Raw genomic sequence first — 19,149 nt, 5'->3', positions numbered from 1 at the left:
TCGTCGACGGTATGTCCGTCGACGACGCTCTTGTCGACGGTGATTTTGCCTTTGATAACTTTTCCGCCGTCGACTGCTTCGTCGTCGGCACCGTCGTTGACGGAGTGCTCTTCGTCGGCGGTGGGAGCTTCGTCGACGGTGTGGCTTTCGTCGACGGTGTCGGCGTCTTCGTCGACGGTCGTGTCGTCGACGGCGTGCTCCTAGTAGTCGACGGAGCGGAGGACGAAAGCGGTCTACCCGTCGACGATGAGGGTGTTATTCTCATCGACGAGGAAGACGCCGACGATGCCGTCGTCGTCGACACTGTTGTCGTCGACGTAGAGACGGTTTTCAGCGACGAGGTGGTCGTCGATGTCGCCGTCGTCGTAGTAAGCAGTGGCTGCTTCCTGGGGACAGGAAGGTCCTTGCTAGACACGGTAGGCTTGCCCTCTGAAGACCTTTTGGACTTCTTAGGAGGGGTGTCTGAGGGGCCAGGCGAGGAAGCCCTAGGCCTCTTCAAGGAAAACTGTGCGGCGCCAGACACAGAAACCTTCAGAAACCAAGTCGCCTTCTGGTTTGTCCTTAAGCCTGTTCAGCCATATTAGACGTCTCCCTTCCCGGTCTTTCTGGGTCTTGTGGGAGAATTTACGGCAAATCCTGCAGTCTATGGACTGGTGGTGAGGATAGAGACAGTATAGGCAGGTCTCATGTTCGTCGTCCACGTGAAGCCTCAACTTGCCACAGGAGGCACAGGGTCGAAAAAGTCCTCTCTTTTTGCTATCAGCCATAGCAAAGAAAGTCGAAAAACTGTTGAGTTTAGATGAAAATCCAAGATTCCTGAGGAGAACTCAGGTGGAGACTCCCTAGCACAACGTGCGGTAGAAATTCTGAGAGACTGAGGCTCCTCACAGGAAGGTTCTAGAGGGAGGTAGTAGCTGATTGGTTGTTCCTTTTACTTTGGTCTTTTTTTACAAAAGGACACAGATAGGCTACCAAGGTGGGACCCTGGAGCCTACTCTATTTGGTCCTTCCTGCATAAGGACCTAGATAGGTCACTAAGGTGAGTCCCTTAGACCTAATCTCTTTATGTATGTCTTAGGACATTACTTTTTTATGTACCGGAGGCTCCCGTCTCGACGACGGGGAATGATTCAGGCATGTGAATCTATGAAAGACACCCAAATACTGGATAACATATGAATACAGAACAGACGCTCTCGGAGATTGGGGGAAGCCTGCCCCCCATTGCTATGTCTACAGACAGATCACTCCTAAAGCCTCTTATACAACAGATGAACAAGTTACTTACCTTCGGTAACGCTTTTTCTGGTAGATACAATATCTGCCTGAGGATTCCTCACCTTGTGAATATCCCCTTGCGTCAGCAACATTCGGAAATTCTTTTCGTAGCCTCGCGCCGACGTGGACTTGGACGTCATAGAGACATGGCCTTGCACGCAACCCCGCTGATGTCACCGACGCCTATAATAGGCCCACGCCGGCGTGATGACATCAGTTCCGCCCTTTTTTCCATGCCTTGGAGGCACACGGACGGACCAATGACAGTAGATATATACACAGTATACACAGTACATCAAGTCAAGATAACACACACAGTGTGAAGCAAATGCAGGAAAGCAATTGAAACATCTCCTTGACAACAACATTTATATACATTACATTACAGTAACCCAGGTATAGAAGAGTGGACAACGGGGAGGCGGGTGGGTCAGTGAGGAATCCACAGGCAGATATTGTATCTACCAGAAAAAGCGTTACCGAAGGTAAGTAACTTGTTCTTCTGATGGATACATCTGCAGTGTGGATTCCTCACCTTGTGAATAGAGTCCCACAGCAGTCCCCACTCCCAGAGGAGGGAGTCCACTCTTCTAAACCAGGAAATCATGGAGGACAGAGCGCGCAAATTGCCCGTCCCTCCTCACTTCAGAATCCAAGCAGTAATGCTTCGCGAAAGTGTGGAGGGAAGACCAAGTTGCCGCCCTACAAATATCCTCCACAGGAACACCTCTATTTAAAGCGGAGGTAGAAGATTTAGCTCTAGTAGAATGAGCCCTTATACCCTTAGGAGGCTCCTTACCGGCCAAAGAGTAGCAGATCTTAATACAGAGGACGATCCATCTTGACAATGTTCTCTTATGGACCGCTCTTCCTCTCTTGCAGCCAGCAAACCCAATGAAGAGCTGGTCATCCAAACGACAGTCTTTAGATCTGTCCAGGTAAAAGGACACCGCCCTCTTGGGGTCCAGACAGTGTAATCTCTCCTCCTCCTTGGAAGAGTGTGGGGGAGGATAAAAGGTAGGGAGGGTAATGGATTGACCAAGGTGGAAAGGAGTCACCACCTTAGGGAGAAAAGCAGCCCTGGTCCTAAGAACCAAACGATCAGCATGAATGGTCAGGAATGGGGGCTTGGAACTAAGAGCTTGAAGCTCACTTACCCTCCTTGCTGAGGTTATTGCAACGAGGAAGACTGTCTTAAGAGTCAAAAGCCTCCTAGGACATTTATGAAGAGGCTCAAAGGGAGCACCCATCAAAAAGGTCAAGACAAGATTTAAGTCCCACTGAGGCACAATGAAAGGAGTAGGAGGGAACTTATTTGTGAGGCCCTTTAAAAACCTTAGAACAACAGGAGACAAAAAGAGACGGCTGGTCAGGCATGCAGAGAAATGCCGACAGCGCAGTAAGATAGCCCTTAACCGTGGCAACAGCAAGCCCTTGCCGCGCCAGAGAAAGAGCGAACTGGAGAACATCAGACAAATGAGCTCTCAAAGGGTCAATAGATTTCCCCCCACACAAAGAGACAAATTTTGACCATCTGTATGAATAAATGGTCTAATTGGAGTCACGCCTGGCTGACAAGATGACATCAACCACATCAGGTGGGAGTGAAAAGGAATTTAGGTTGCCCCGTTCAATTTCCAGACATGAAGGTGTAATGTTTGGAGGAGGGGGTGTAGAACCTGCCCCTCCATCTGAGAGAGGAGGTCTGCCCTGAGAGGGAGACGGAGCAGCGGGTGAGAGGAGAGGTTGAGAAGATCTGTGTACCACAACCTTCTTGGCCAATCCGGAGCGATCAATATAACTTGGGCCCGGTCTTGGCAAATCTTCCTCAGAACCCGAGGAATCAAGGGTATGGGAGGAAACGCATAAAGGAGTTGTCTTCCCCAACTCAACTGAAACGCCTCCCCCAAGGCTCCTTGCATCGGATACTGGAGACTGCAGAAAGACGGGCAGTGAGCATTCTTGTGAGTGGCAAACAGGTCCACCCGAGGAGCTCCCCACATCTGAAAGATGTCGTGAACTACCTCCGGATGGAGCCTCCACTCGTGGTAGGCCGGGAACTGCCGACAGAGTGTTCGCACGAACGTTCAGAACTCCGGCCAGATGATTTGCCATTAGACTAATCGGATGGTCCTGAACCCAGGACCAGAGACGCAGAGCCTCTCTGCAGAGACACTGCGACCCCACCCCTCCCTGCTTGTTGATGTACCACATCGCGGTCGTGTTGTCCGTCAGGACCTGGATCGACCGATCGCGAAGGGAAGGGAGGAAGGCCTTGAGCTCCAAACATATCGCCCGCAATTCTAGAAGGTTGTTATGAAGCAACCTTTCCTCTGGAGACCAAAGACCCTTGACCTCCAGATCCCCCAGATGAGCACCCCACCCAAGAGTGGATGCATCCGTTATCACTGTGGCCACCGGAGGAGGCAGATGAAAAGGCTTCCCCTGTGACAGGTTGCCTTCCACGCCCCACCAAGACAGATCCGCCGCAGCTTCTCTGGAGATCCTCATTGACTCCCGGAGATCTCCGTTGTGCTGATACCACTGCCTGCGGAGGCACCACTGGAGTGCCCTCATGTGCCAGCGTGCATGGTTGACCAACAGAATGCAGGAAGCCATCAGACCGAGCAGACGAAGGACCTTCAGGACTGGAACGAACGCTCCATTGTAAAATAAAGGCATCATTTCCTGTATGTCGCAAATCCTTTGAGGAGGAGGGAATGCGCGACATACAGTCGTGTCCAGTACAGCACCTATGAACAGGTTGCGCCGGGAGGGCACCAGGTAAGACTTGGGTACATTTATCGAAAAACCAACCTGTACAACAACTGGGTTGTCTCCTGCAGATGATGGAGCACTCTCTCTGACGACTCCGCCTTGATCAGCCAGTCGTCCAAGTAGGGGAAAACCGGAATCCCCGACCTTCTGAGATGCGCCGCCACCACCGCCATCACCTTGGTGAAGACTCGAGGCGCAGTAGTAAGTCCAAAAGGAAGGACCGCAAACTGATAGTGTTGCGATCCCACAGGAAAACGGAGATACTTCCTGTAAGACTTCAGGATTGGGATATGGAAGTACGCATCCTGCAAGTCGAGCGACACCATCCAGTCTTCTTCTAGCAGCGCTTGAAGGCCCATTGCGAGTCTCCCGTTCGTAGCTAAAGTAATTGAAAAGGCTATGAACTCCCAGTTAACGGAATATATTGAAAAACATCACCTCCTGGACGACACTCAATTCGGTTTTCGAAAGTACCACGGAACCGAAACAGCCTTGATTAAGGCTGCTGACGATATCAGGGCAATCAGGGATCAAGGTGGGACAGCGATCCTGGTAATGCTGGATCTATCCGCAGCCTTCGACACGGTCGACCACACCATCCTGGTCGACCGTGTCGGAAGGCTCGGCATCTGTCATTCCGCCAAAGACCTGCTCGCGTCTTTTCTGGCTAGAAGAACGCAGGCGGGCACCTTAGGTCCTTTCCAATCGGCGCAACTTTCGTCACCATGTGGAGTTCCCCAAGGCTCATCCCTTAGTCCGACACTATTCAACATCTATGTGTCGGACCTTGCTAATGTCATCAAAGCACACGGGATGAGCCTAACCTCCTATGCTGACGACATTCAGTTGGTATTAGCCATCAAAGGCGATGGAGATCTAGTGGCAAAGAAATTTAAAAATGGAATGCTTGACATAGGAGAATGGATGGCTACCAACTGTTTAAAATTGAACTCAGAAAAAACTGAGGTAGTCATCTTTGGATCTCTTCTCCCAGCCTGGCCATCCTGTTGGTGGCCAGAAGCCTTTGGCACTCCCCCGAGCCCGACAGCCAAAGTCAGGAATCTAGGAGTCACTTTCGACGAAGGACTTAACTTCATGGACCATGCAAATAAAACAGTATCTACAGCCTATCACAAACTGAAGGTGATCAGGAAGATTCGCCCTTTTCTCCTGGAGACAGCCATCAAAACATTGGTCAGCTCCTTAGTTCTGTCAACTCTGGACTACTGCAACGGTTTATTCCTCAATGCACAGTCCAGAGTCATAAGGAAACTACAATCCCTACAGAATGCGGCAGCACGCCTGCTCTCTGGAAAGACCAAATACGAGCCCATATCAAAAATCATAAAGGAATACCATTGACTGACAATCCAGAATAGAATACATTTCAAGTCCTTATGTATAGTTTACAAGGCACTCAAAAAATCAAGGACCACACTTTCTGAAAGAGCAACTCAAATTCTACAAACCAAGTAGACTGCTTCGATCGGCCACCCTCAACCAGCTAGTCATTCCACGCTCCAAAACAGTGTCCTGGGGCGATCGCCGCTTTCTAGTAGCAGCTCCGAAATTGTGGAATACCCTCCCCCAAAATATCAGGTTGAGTCCTTCCCTTCTTCACTTCTGTAAACTTTTAAAGACCTGGCTATTTGACCAATGACTCCCCACTGTTCTTCTTAGGTCTCCTCTTCACAAGTAAGTGCATTTTCAGCGCCGAGACGCCTGCGGGTATTTGTCGCGCTTTAGAAATGTCAAAAAAATAAATAAATAAATAAATAAATAAATAAGAACCTGAGCAAAGGTGAGCATCTTGAATTTCTCCTGTTTCAGATAGAGATTCAAGACCCTGAGATCCAGAATCGGACGAAGTCTGCCATCCTTCTTGGGAATCCGGAAATACTGGGAGTAGCATCCCTGACCCCTTTCCTGCTCTGGGACCACCTCTATCACACCCTTTCTTAACAGAGTCAGCACTTCCTCCTGCAGAAGTAATAGATGTTCCTCCGTGCAATAACCTTGGCAAGGAGGGTAATTGGGAGGGAATTCCCGAAAGGGAAGAGCATACCCATTTTCTACAAGATTGAGAACCCAAAGATCTGATGTAACCGATTCCCAATCCTGTAGAAAATGGGTAAGCCGACCCCCCCACCGGACCCACATGATCCTGGATGGCGGATCTAGGACTGCGTTTCTGAGGCTGGAGGGTTGGAGGAAGTGGAGGAGGAAGAGACTTGACGTCCACGAGGACGTGCCCTTTGCTTTCTTCTGTACGACCTGTACGTGGAATTTTGCTGCTGCTGCAGTTGCTGCTGCTGTTGCTGACCTTGTCGGTAATTCCGAAAGGAGCTACCAAAACCCCTGAATCTCCTGTTGGACGAAGAGCCTCTGACCTGGAGACCTAAAGATTTAGCAGTCGCCTTACTGTCTTTAAATCTCTCCAGGGCCGTATCTGCTTTCTTCCCAAAGAGACCAGATCCATCAAACTGAAGATCCAGCAAAGTCGCTTGAACATCCGCTGAAAAGTCCGAGGATTTCAGCCAAGCTCACTAGTGGCGACAGCAGTGCCCATGATACGCGCCACAGAGTCCACAGTGTCCAGACCACTCTGTATCACTTGGCGAGCCGCCGCCTGTGCATCCGAAATCACCTCCTTAAAATCCTTCCTGTCGGCATCAGGAACCTTAGGAGTCAAAATACGCAAAGAATCCATAAGAGCATGCACATATCTGCCCATCAGACAAGTGGCATTAATCGACTTCAACGCATTACTTGCAGAGGAGAAGGTCTTCTTAGCAACCTGATCCTGCTTCTTTGCCTCCTGTTCACATGGAACCTGGGGAAAGGCACTTGCATTCTTTTTAGAACAGGCTGCTTGAATGACTAGGCTCTCTGGAGAAGGATGAGAAGTCAAAAAAGCAGGGTCTTCAGGTGCAACCCTGTACCTTCTCGCCACACTCTTAGAAACCGCAGGAGCTGATGGCGGTTTCTTCCACACCTCCAAAATGGGCTCCGTCAAGGCATCAGTAAATGGAAGCAATGGCTCTACCACAGAATTAGGTGAATGCAGAACCTCAGTGAGAATATTGGATTTAAACTCCACCGTTGGGAAAGTTAACTGAAGATCAGCAGCCTTCCTCATAACCATATGGTAAGGTTGGACATCTTTAGAAGGAGTATCAGAGCCTGAGGGCAACTCCCACTCCGGAGAGAAATCCAGGCTACCTGTGTCAGACAGTTCCTCAAAACAGTCCTCCTCCAATTCACCTTCCTCCATATCAGATGTGAATCCAAGTACCTTCACTCTTCCAAAAAGGCGTTGAGCCTCCCTTCTGGACCTCTCCTTCACACGCCTCGCAGCCGGATCCACCAACGGCTCCAGGATCGACATCGGTAACGAATCCGAAGGCCAAATCGGATGCTCCAACGGATTCGGGATCAACGTCGGTATCGAATCCGAAGGCCCAATCGGATGCTCTCGAGGCCGTTCTGGAGCGGGCAACGCCGGTGGAGCCGGAAACTGCCAGGGCGGCGTCGGAGCCAAGGCCTGAACGGAGCAGGAGGATAGGAGTGAGGAACTCCTAAATTGAAAGCCAGAGGACCCATGGGACCCGAAGGTGCACCAGAGGGGTACCACGCCCTTGAGAAGACGCCATACATAGCGTTCAGAAACGCTGATGGGTCCTGGCCTGGGGTTGAAAAGGGCAGCTGGAAACTCTCAGGCTGGTCTCGAGGAGAGTTCGGATTCGACTCTTCGGCAGGCACGGAATCCACATCCTCCAGAACCTCTTCCTCTTCTCGGGCCGGGGAGGGCGCCGGAGACTGGTTCGAATCCGGAGTCAGTGACGGCACACGCGACTCCGAAGGTGAAGCCTCACCTTCAGGCTCAGAGACATCCAGAGTAACCACCTTAGAACGTACCTTCTTCGGTGACCTCGACTTTGAGCCCGACTCCTTACCGGATCGACGTCGGGACTCATGTCTCTTCTTCTTATGCTTCTTCTTCGACTTCGAAGCATGATCTGAAGCTGACCTCGAAGACTACCTCTCACGAGATCCAGACCTCGACCTCGACCTCTCCCTTCGAGAACGAGACCTCGACGACTTTTCTTTCCCAGCCTTCAGCTCTGCCACCAGGAGTTTGGTCTCTCTTTCCCTCAGGGCCTTCGGGTTCATCTTCCGACATGAGGAACAACCATCCACATCGTGGTCAGAACTTAAACACACAATGCAGTCACCGTGCGGGTTGGTAATAGACATCATTTTACCGCACTTCCTGCAGGGCTTGAAGCCGGTCTTCTTTGTCGACATCGCCGAAGAGACAGGATACAGAGAAGCAGAAAATGGTAACAAAAAGGCAACAAAGTACCAGTTGGCTACTGAGATTCCCGATAACCGGTAGCGTCGATGACGCGGAAAAAAGGGAACTGATGTCATCACGCCGGCGTGGGCCTATTATAGGCGTCGGTGACGTCAGCGGAGTCGCGTGCGAGGCCGTGTCTCTATGAAGTCCAAGTCCACGTCGGCACGAGGCTACGAAAAGAATTTCCGAATGTTGCTGACGCAAGGGGATATTCACAAGGTGAGGAATCCACACGGCAGATGCATCTATCAGAAACATTAACCTGTGGGCCAAACCCTGGGAGATTGGACGAATTGAGGTATGTTTAAAACCACCAAATTTCATAAGAGGCTACGCTTCTGGGAGGATAGAGGCATCACCTTTGGAGAGTCACACTCCACAGGGGTTTACGGCTTGACCCCAGTATTTACTTCAACTTGAGTGGCAAGGAGTAGGCTGTCTGAGCGCAACACCTTCTCTGAGGTGGTCTCACTGGCTAGTCCAGAGAGTCCCATGAGCTACTAGCATAGTCATAGCTGGAGTGAGCGTTTGTGATGTATTCAGGATACCAGGAGAGTACAAAACACTCCCATTTGGACCAAGACTTCTGGAGCAACGTTAGGAGGCATTTCTTTCAGACTGCGCCTTGTGCACAACAGGCAGCTTTCTAATGAGAAAAGAACTTTGCTTTGCAGTCCACTGCCATACTGTGTAGAATATTTGCTGGAATATCATCAGGTCCAGGAGAACAAGCATTTGCAATGCAATAGGTCTCGCATTAGGAAAGTTTGAGCTATTGGTATGGTAAATGACACATTTTTTATTTATGTGTTGGTTTTGAAAATAGAGAAATTAATAGCTTTGTCATTTACAATGCCAATGGTTTTAACTTTCGCAAATGGAACACCTATAGCATTTGTAATGCAACATTTGTTGTATTTACGTGACTTAGATGTATTGATATTACAAATAACAATTGCTTTTATTTTTTTTTTAATAATTAATACTTAAATAAGAGTTATTGTAATTTATAATGGCAATAGCTAACTTTTGTAAAATAACTTTTGTGAAGATTATGTTCAGTGTATTTTATTGTGACGAAAATCCAAGAACAGAAGTGAAGTATTAACATCTTTTTGTGACATTTGTAATAAAGCTTGAAACATTGAGAGAGCATATTTGAACCAGTTGTTGTGGAATGGTTGCACAGATTGATCTGCGGCGTTCAGTGATGTTGTGGTGGAGCAATAGATAGATAGAGTGAGGGCGATAGAGGGAGGGCGATAGATAACAATTAAGCATATAGAAAGCATACGCAAATAAATAGTAGCTGTTCCCACAAATTATTAACTGCAAAATAAAGCATTACTGTATTAATAGTAAAAAACGGTGTAGTCATTACGGGCAAATTCATAGCATAAGGCAAACATTTCCGGCTTTGAAGGTTGCAGAAAAGCTGGTTCTATCAATACGCTAGATGTAAGCTTAAAATCAGTGTTTAGCATAGTGTACCGCACAAGTGACATTTTGTTGCTACTGTTAGTACCAAACATCTAACCAAACTAACATTACATCTACAAAATGCCATAACTATTGCCTTTATAAACGTTTGTAATCACACATATGTGGTCAAAATAAATACAATAGCCTAAAAGTAATTTAATAGTTACAGTGCTTTGTGTATATGCTAAATGTCGCTGGGCAAAAGACAAACATAATACCAAACTAAAACAATGTATAGCGTACCTCAAGTTAACGTACAAATTATTTCCTAAGTTGTGTTCACACCAAAGCACGCCGGAAACAATCTAAAATAAAATGTAATGTACTTTTACATGATGATTGTAGTATGGTTTACATATCAATCATTTTTAGGGCTTGGCTGGTGCACGGGCTCCATCTACCAGTGGCTCGGCTGCTCTCCCTGTTAAATCGTTGCCTCTGTGTGTAGTCTATCTAGATCAGGATTTTACTTTGATTTCTGGAACTTGTAGTCCTAATTTAAATGAGAGAAAACTAGTACACATTCTAGAATACAAAGGAGAAAAAAAACTTGGACTGGGTAAAGTACGGATGCTTGGACCTGGGATATGTGAAGGTTCAGCCACTGCAGTGACACCCCAGACAAGGCGAACGCAGCCTGTGCCTTACAGATACTCAGATGAGCTATCCATCTTTTAAAGCTGCATATTATCAGTATTTGTGAATTGGTAAGACGGGATGCGCCAGGTATGTGAGAATAAAAAGCAATCTGAGCAAAGCAAGCGACTCATGACTCTAAATCCATCCTTCTGACACTTATTGCAGACCTTTGAGTTTATTGCGGGTGGAAATGGCATTTTGTGCTGCAAAACTAGTCCAAACCTGTTGATACCGAGTGGAAGGCTTTTTCATTACCGCCAATGTTTTATTTCTGCAGTTTCATAAATTTGTAGCCGCTTCCGAACACCGCGGAAATTCGTTTGAGCCATTAGCAAGTTGGCGATGAAACGACCCCTAACCCGGGCGTGTTTTTACGAGGTTTTAAGAGTGACAGGGGGTTAGATAGAGCAGGACCGCTGTGCACTGAGCATCAGGCGTGTGCTGTGATCTGGGCTTGAATTCAAGTGCTTGAAGCGCTCATTCGGTTTTAATTTTACGTAGCTGTCGGCGGTTCAACCGGTGCAGCGTCACCGTGACCCAGTGGTGCTGGTGGGGCCAGCGTGCCTTGCTCACGTTCATTTAACGGCCCGCCACAATTTCTTCTTTGCTGGTATTTTACTGTGCCTGCATCAGTCTCAACTCTTCCCCGGAAATGGGTGGGTATAGGGGAGGGAGGTGGTTGTGGGTGAAGGTGCTCTCTGGGGTGGGAGGTGTAACGAAGCGAGCCAAGAAGTAAGTTGTAAAAAAAAAACTAGGATTTAACATTTTTATTGACGGAGAAGAGATCGGAGAGGAAATGAGAAAAGGCATGAAGAACAAAAATGTGGAGAAAGGTAATATGAAGGTGGTAGGGAAGATTGTACGTAGAGAGAGAAAGTGTGAGCAGAAATGGAGAATGCGGGTGGAAAACAAGGAGGAAATGTGAGCTATGGAGGAAAGCACGATAAGGGAGAATTGGAGGAGAAAGAAAAAGGGGGGAAATGAGAATATCGAAGTGAGCGGGAAGAGGAAAGATAAGAGAAGAGTGCAGGAAGCAAGAACGCGAGAAAAACCATCGAAGAACACGAAAAGAAATAGGGAGGGGGGGAAAGAGGGCAGAAGTTAGGGTGCCAAAGAGGACGTTATGAAGTAAGTGCAATGGGACATCTGGGTGTAAAATCAGCAGAAAGGAGAGAGAGACGCCGTGAGAGACATCTAAATACAAGCAGGAAGTGAGATATGGGAGGAGGTGGCAAATGGTGAGCATTTCGCGGCCGCTTTGATGTTCTCAGTGGCCACGCGGCTCACTGAGAACATCAAAGCGGCAGCGAAAATGCTCCCTAAGGCTTTAGGTGGACAAATGGTTTGTGCGCCCGGCGCACATGCACTGTGCCCCATCCGCCTGCAGACTTTGGGAGCATTTTTGAAAGCCCCCTTACTATAACTCTCGCTGAACAACCCATGCGCGTTTTTTTCAGCAAGACCTACAAATAACTGATGTACGAAAACATTATGCGCCTATGGCAGAGTTGAGCCTACCAATCTTTCACTATGACAGAACTCTAGTGTTTTCACCTTACAGAATTCATAAACTAGACAACATAATTACCTTGTGCAATGTGGGAAGTTCATCTCGGGCCTTGTGGTACTCCACCACACACTCCAGGCAGTAGCTGAGGTCATCGTTTGCAGAAAGAAAGTCCTCGCGAGATAAGCTACTGGTTGCATACTGCCTCAGGAACTCGCTGGTGGAGAAGCCACTAGGTGTGCACCAACGACATGTGCTCATATTTCTGTAAAAAAAAAATAAAAAAAAAGAAGAAGGTTCATAACAGAAATCAGAGGGGGCTGAAATACAAATCTGTCACTTTGTGCTACATGTTGGTGCAAAATGCGCCCTCTGGTTAATTCATAACCAGAACGATTTCATGCTTTAAAAAAAAAAAACATAGAAAGCACAAGTGCCGTGAAGAACAGCCGCTCATGTACTGATTATGCACACTGTTCCTGACGTATAATTTTTCCACAAACGATGGCATAATTGCCCAACATAATGTAATGTTGGAATTTCTGGAATTTTGCCTAACGTATGTAGTGCAAAATTAATGAAATTAAGCACATTACACTGGCATCATTTGAATTTCACCAGAGTCTAATCTTGTTGGGTGAAAAGTGTACTATGAAAAAACGAGATCCCTGGTGAACTTCACCAGGAGCTCAATTCTAAAGCCGTATTCTAGTGTGCTTTGCTTGTGCCACTCCATTGGTGACACCTCAGCTTGAGTCCGCAGTGCGTTGACTGCTAGCACTGTTGGGTCCATCGAAACTCAAATGAACAAACTTATGAGACTGCCATGAAAATGAAAAGGTGATCTTACGCCAATATTTCTGTAGCAAAATTTTGTCTGGGCTTTAGGTGGTTTAGTTAAGTAAGTCATTTTTCAAAGACAAAAGGTCAAAACCTAAAGATGAGCCCCATGTGAGCTATGGATGAACGGTGGCGTTGGTTCTTCAAAGTCTTTCTTGCTCAGACTAAAGATGCTGGACGCTCTACCACGGCCTGATCACCGCCACCTTTCTCCTCGAGGTTGCTATAAGAAGAGGTGGTTATTGAGAAGCCAAAACTAGGGAAGTGAGAAGCAGGACAGGAATGGAACAGAATTAGAAGGGGGAGGCGGAAAAGAAAGCGGCATAAGAGATGGGAAGGTGGAGGGAAATGGAATGACACTAAAGATCAGCAACACAGAAGCGTAAGAACGATGTATGAGCTAGCACTAAGGGCAGGAAAGCATAATGACTAAAAGGACAGATCATGTTAGATACTGGAAGAACAAGAGAGAACAAAGATATGTATAAACCATATGGGTCGAAACAAAAGAAGGAAGAGAGGGACAGAGGAGTTGAAAACTAAGTGGGAAGAGGGCAGTGACTGGTCAAAATGGGGGAAAGGAGAACTACAGATAGAAAAAATGCAGACAAGTGGAAAAAGAGAACCAAGGGATGCGAAAGTGACAGAAGGGTGCACTTGAAAATTAGAGCAAGAGAGAGAAGAGGAATCAATGGGGAAGATTAGCTGCAGGTCATCTGCGTAATTGAAGATGGTAACAGGGGAGTGGCGGAGAGAAGCTAGAAGGGGTTGCATGTAAAGATTAAATAAAAGGGGGGATAGAGCAGAGCCCTGGGGGACACCACAGGAAAGTGAGGTTTGGGAAGCAGAGAAAGTGGAAAGTAAAACCGATTGAGAGCGTTGTTGAAGGAAGGATCCAATCCAGGTCAAGGCCAGGCCCTGAATGCCCGCCTTTCTGACACGGTCGATCAAGATAGCATGATCGACCGTGTCAAAAGCGGCCGATAGATCTAGTAGCACCAAGGCCTGAGCCAGATTCTTGTCAGCCCCCTGCCTCAGCGCATTCATAACAGCCACAACGACTGCTTCCGTAGAGTGGGCCGGTCTGAAACCGGCCTGCTGGTCATCTAGGAAGTGAGATTTTTCAATGAAGGCGCTCAGACAGCGGGTGACATAAGTCTCCAACACCTTGCCCAAATAGGGGAGGAGGGAGATAGGTCGATAGTTGCCTAAAACAGCTGGATCAGAACCGGGTTTTTTAAGGATGGGTACTACAGTAGCTTTTTTGAAAGCATCGGGGACAGAGCCTGTAGCGAGTGAGAGATTAAGCAGGTCTAATGGGGGACCTGGAAAGGCCATGAAAGCGTCCTTCAAGATTTGGGGGGGGGGGCAACAATTGTTGGGAGAACCAGAGCTGACTACATGTAGTAGAGAGATAAATTCAGCCAGAGAGATAGGAGGAAATTCATGCAGGCAACAAGGATTAGAGGGAGGGAGAACACAGACATTGAGCGGGGGAGGGGGGGGGAATGTTGTTTTTAATGGTGGTGATTTTATCAATAAAGAATGAATTGAGGGAGTCACAAAGAGCCTGTGAGGGTGGGGCTGGGCAGTGACACGATCTGGAAGGGAAAGTTCAGCTACAATGGAAAAGATATCCTTGGTTTTTGAGGCTGAACTAATGATTTTCTGGGAGTAGTACAAGGATTTGGCCAAAATGATGGATTGTTTATATAGTTTTAATAAATCGGTATAAATAGTCTTTAGTGAGGGGTCATAATTTCGCCTCCACCGACGCTCAGCTTGTCTGAGGAGTAATTTATCCGATTTTAGTTGTTCAGTAAACCAGCGCTGCGCGTCATGTGGGCGTTTGGAACTGATGATTTTCATGGGGGCAACCACATTACAAGCTTGGGTCAGCCATTGATCCAGAGTGACAGTTTGTAATTTGATTTGATTGTCTGTGCCCGAATTTGTTTGTTAGTTTGAGCGTGTCATTAATACTTTGTGCCCCCATCTCTGCATTGGATTTGGCCGACTGCCATCTTGTTTAGTCTGTTGTTGTTGTTATTTAGACTTCCCTCCCCGGATATCCACCCCGCCTCCCGTCTCCCAGCTGCTCCGCCCTCGCCCCTCCCCCTCCACTATCCATATATGACCAAGATCCCTACGTGCAGCGTTCACGCGCAGCGACCGCGCCCCAGTCGCGCCAAAGGTAAGCCCGTCCGCGCCTGGACCGCGCCCAGCGCCATACCCCCTGGCCCTTGTCATGCCCACCCCTCCCGCATTACCTACGACGCCACCACCCTCCTAGCCCTTAACCCCGGCCGCTCCCCCAACTGCGTCCAAGCCGCCCCCGGACAAACCCACGGACCTTTCTCATGCAACTCCTGCAAACTCAACGGCACCGACAACAACTCCGCTACGATCACACCACAGATATCCGACCCCAACCACCTACAATGCATCTTGCTCAACACCCGATCGGTCCACAGGCACGCCATTGACCTATGGAATCTACTAGACACCATCTCTCCGGACGTCGCCTTCCTAACAGAAACATGGATGAACGCCTCTTCTGCCCCAGACATCACCATTGCCATCCCAGAAGATTACAAGATCATACGCAAGGACCGTACCGGCCACACAGGAGGAGGAATCGCTATCGTCCATAAGAAATCCATCCACATCTCAACCAGCTCAGACGTCAATCTCGCCAACTCTGAACACCTTCACTTCCAGATCCACATCGACCCCAAGACCACACTCAGAGGCACCCTCCTTTACAGACCTCCAGGACCCCGCGCACAATTTAGTGAGGACATCACGGACTTCATCACTCCACACGCGCTCCCCTCCAAAGATTACACCCTTCTGGGAGACCTCAACTTTCACCTTGAAAAGAACACGACCGCAATTCCACCACCCTTTTGGACAACCTCGGACTTAAACAACTTGTCACTACCCCCACCCACATCGCAGGTCACACACTCCACCCTATCTTCACCTCCAGCAATCATGTCTCCTTCAGCCACACCACGGCTCTCCTTTGGACTGAACACAGCTGCGTTCACTTTACCTACAACAAGCCCAAACCCAACAACCACCCCCAACCAACTCTGCAACGAAACTGGAACAAAATCACCATCGACCAGATCTCCTCATCGCTTCTTCTAAACTCCCCAGCCCATTCCTCAAACCCCGACCAAGCCGCCACCAACCTCACTCTATGGATATCCAACTGCGCCGACATCCTAGCACCACTGAAAAAACGACAAATCGAACTTGGCAGCAAGAAGGCCTCCTGGTTCAACGATGACCTTAAGAAATCCAAGAAACTCTGCCGCTCCCTTGAGAAGGTCTGGAAAAAAGACCCAACCACCAGCACCAAGGACGCCTTCAAAAACGCCACCCGCACACACCACCAACTGGTCCGAAATGCCAAGAAAGCCGCTTTCAAGGACCGACTAGACAACAACGCCCACAACAGCAAGGAACTATTCAACATCGTCAAGGAATTTACCAATCCTTCGGCCAACTCCAACGACATCACCCCCTCTCAAGCCCTCTGCGACTCCCTAGCCTCGTTCTTCCACAACAAAATTGCAGACATCCACAACAGCTTCGACAACCAACCTAAAGACCAACCCAACCATCCCCCTGCAGGACCCCCACCTCCCTTGAACACCCTCAATGACTGGAAACCAATCTCTACTGAGGACACCATCCGTCTGATGAACTCTATCCACTCAGGATCCCCCACAGACCCATGCCCTCACCATATCTTTAACAAAGCAGACTCCATCATAGCACCACACCTCCGAGACGTCATCAACTGCTCCCTCGACTCCGCAACATTCCCGGAAAGCTGGAAACACGCCGAACTCAGCGCCCTTCTGAAGAAACCCACAGCTGACCCCACCGAACTCAAAAACTACCGCCCTATCTCGCTCCTTCCATTCCCAGCCAAAGTCATCGAGAAAGCGGTCAACAACCAGCTCGCCGCCTTCCTCGAAACAAACAAATCCCTCGACTCCTCACAATCCGGCTTCCGAGCCAAGCACAGCACTGAAACCGCCCTCATCGCAGCAACAGACGACATTTGAACTCTCCTGGACAATGGAGACACAGTCGCCCTCATCCTCCTTGACCTCTCCGCAGCCTTCGACACAGTCTGCCATAGCACCCTTCTACAGCGCCTCAAGAACATCGGAATACAAGGAAAAGCACTGGACTGGATCACCTCGTTCCTCACCGGAAGTACCCAGAGAGTCCGCCTCCCACCATTCATCTCAGAGGCCACTGAAGTCATCTGCGGCGTACCCCAAGGGTCCTCACTCAGTCCCACCCTTTTCAACGTATACATGAGCCCCCTCGCGGCCATCGCACGCCAACACAACCTCAACATCATCTCCTACGCGGATGACACTCAACTGATTCTATCACTCACCAATGACCCTAGCACCGCCAAAACTAACCTACACGAAGGAATGAAAGAAGTAGCCGAATGGATGAAACACAGCGGTCTGAAACTGAACTCAGATAAAACAGTAGTCCTCATCTTAGGTACCTCCCCCTCTGCCTGGGACGACTTTGGTGGCCAGAAGCCCTTGGAAAAGCACCCATCCCGACGGACCACGCATGGAACCTGGGCGTCATCCTGGATTCCTCACTTTCGATGAACAGACAAGTCAACGCCGTCTCTTCATCCTGCTTCAACATTCTTCGCATGCTCAAAAAAACATTTCGTTGGATCCCCACCGAAACTAGGAAAACGGTCACTCACGCTCTGGTCACGAGCCGACTGGACTACGGAAACACCCTCTATGCCGGCACTACCGCTAAACTCCAACGAATCCAGAATGCTTCAGCCAGGCTCATATTAGACATCCCGCGTAAAGAACATATCTCTGGTCACCTGAAAAACCTCCACTGGCTCCCTGTCAAAAGAGGATCACTTTCCGGCTCTTAACCCACGCACACAAAGCACTCGACGAAATCGGACCCGAATGCCTCAACACACGACTGTCCTTCTACACCCCCTCCCGCCAGCTACGATCATCCAACCAAGCCCTTGCCACGGTACCTCGCATCAACAAAACCACCATGGGAGGTAGATCCTTCTCCTACCTGGCAGCCAAAACCTGGAACTCACTTCCCACTTACCTTCGCCTTACTCAGAACCACCTAGCATTCAGAAAACAACTTAAAACGTGGATATTTGACAAGTAATTCACCACCCCTCTTCAAGCGCCTTGAGACCCTCTGGGTATGTAGCGCGCTATATAAATTTTTTGACTTGACTTGACTTGACAGAATAGAATGGAAGTGGGGGATATCAGCATGTTTCCAGTTTCGTGCCGAAAAATTCGACACCGGTGGAGAGCGGGCAGGCAGAGAAAGTTTCAGTGAAAAAGAAATAAAGAAATGGTCGGACCAGGTGCAAGGGTAGACTAGGGGAGGAGAAATGTCCAAATTTGCCGTCCATACCTGGTGGAGAGTATGGCCTTTATTGTGGGTTGCTACAAAGATGTGCTGTTGGAAATTAAAGCCACATAGTAGATCTGTGAATTCAACCGACAGGCCACTTTCCTGAGAGTCAGATGGCCAGTAGTTGAAGTCCCCAATAATCAGAATTCTAGCGGAATTGATGACCGACTGAGAGATAAGATCACCGAAATGAGAAGAAAAAAGGGGCATGTTAGCAGGGGGGAGATACACTAAGACGCATATGAAGGAATATTTAGGGGACATGAATTTCATAGTGAGAATATCAGAGTTTAGAATAGGAGTAGTTATCAGAGTTGTGAATTAGAATTTGGAGCAAATAATGGCAGCTACTCCACCACCCGATCTACCTGTTGCCCTGTTGGATTGGAGGATATAAAATCCTGTGGGGATGGCAGCAAGGATGTCGGGGGAAGAGTCCTCGTGAAGCCAGGTTTCAGAGAGGAGCAGGATATCGATGTTACCATTGTCCAATAATTGGAACACTTCCAGTTGGTGTTTGGGAAGCGAACGAGTGTTGAGGTAAACAATGGAAATAGAGTGGGAGTCATGAGAGTTGATCATGGTGGGTGTGGAAACTGCGTTGCTATGAAAGGCAAGGGTAGGAGGCCTAGCCGGGTAGTCATGGGGACAATGAGAAGTCCAGATGCCGCAAGTTTGGGCAATACCAGCAACATGGGGAGCAAGAGGGGCGGAGCACTGAAGCAAGAGTAAGTCCTGAGAAGAGTTGGTAATACGACAAGCAGCATGCGTGGCCCCAGGCCCCGGTCGGCTGCGG

At 48.6% G+C, this 19,149-nt stretch overlaps 1 protein-coding gene across 5 annotated transcripts in view; it reads right to left on the bottom strand.

Moving 5' to 3' along the window:
- The window catches only part of SETX (senataxin), a 631,151-nt gene that overhangs the window by 518,775 nt on the left and 93,227 nt on the right, over positions 1–19,149 (bottom strand). For all 5 annotated transcript variants that reach the window (XM_086924766.1, XM_086924768.1, XM_086924765.1 and 2 more), the window contains exon 2: positions 12,126–12,309. In XM_086924766.1, coding sequence (XP_086780892.1) covers positions 12,126–12,305 — 180 coding nt within the window. In that variant the 5' untranslated portion in view covers positions 12,306–12,309. The remainder of the gene's footprint in view (positions 1–12,125; positions 12,310–19,149) is intronic.

This window comes from Lissotriton vulgaris, chromosome 5 (assembly GCF_964263255.1).
Source record: "Lissotriton vulgaris chromosome 5, aLisVul1.2, whole genome shotgun sequence".
NCBI classification, from domain to species: domain Eukaryota; kingdom Metazoa; phylum Chordata; class Amphibia; order Caudata; family Salamandridae; genus Lissotriton; species Lissotriton vulgaris.
This window is presented reverse-complemented; position numbering and strand designations above follow the sequence as displayed.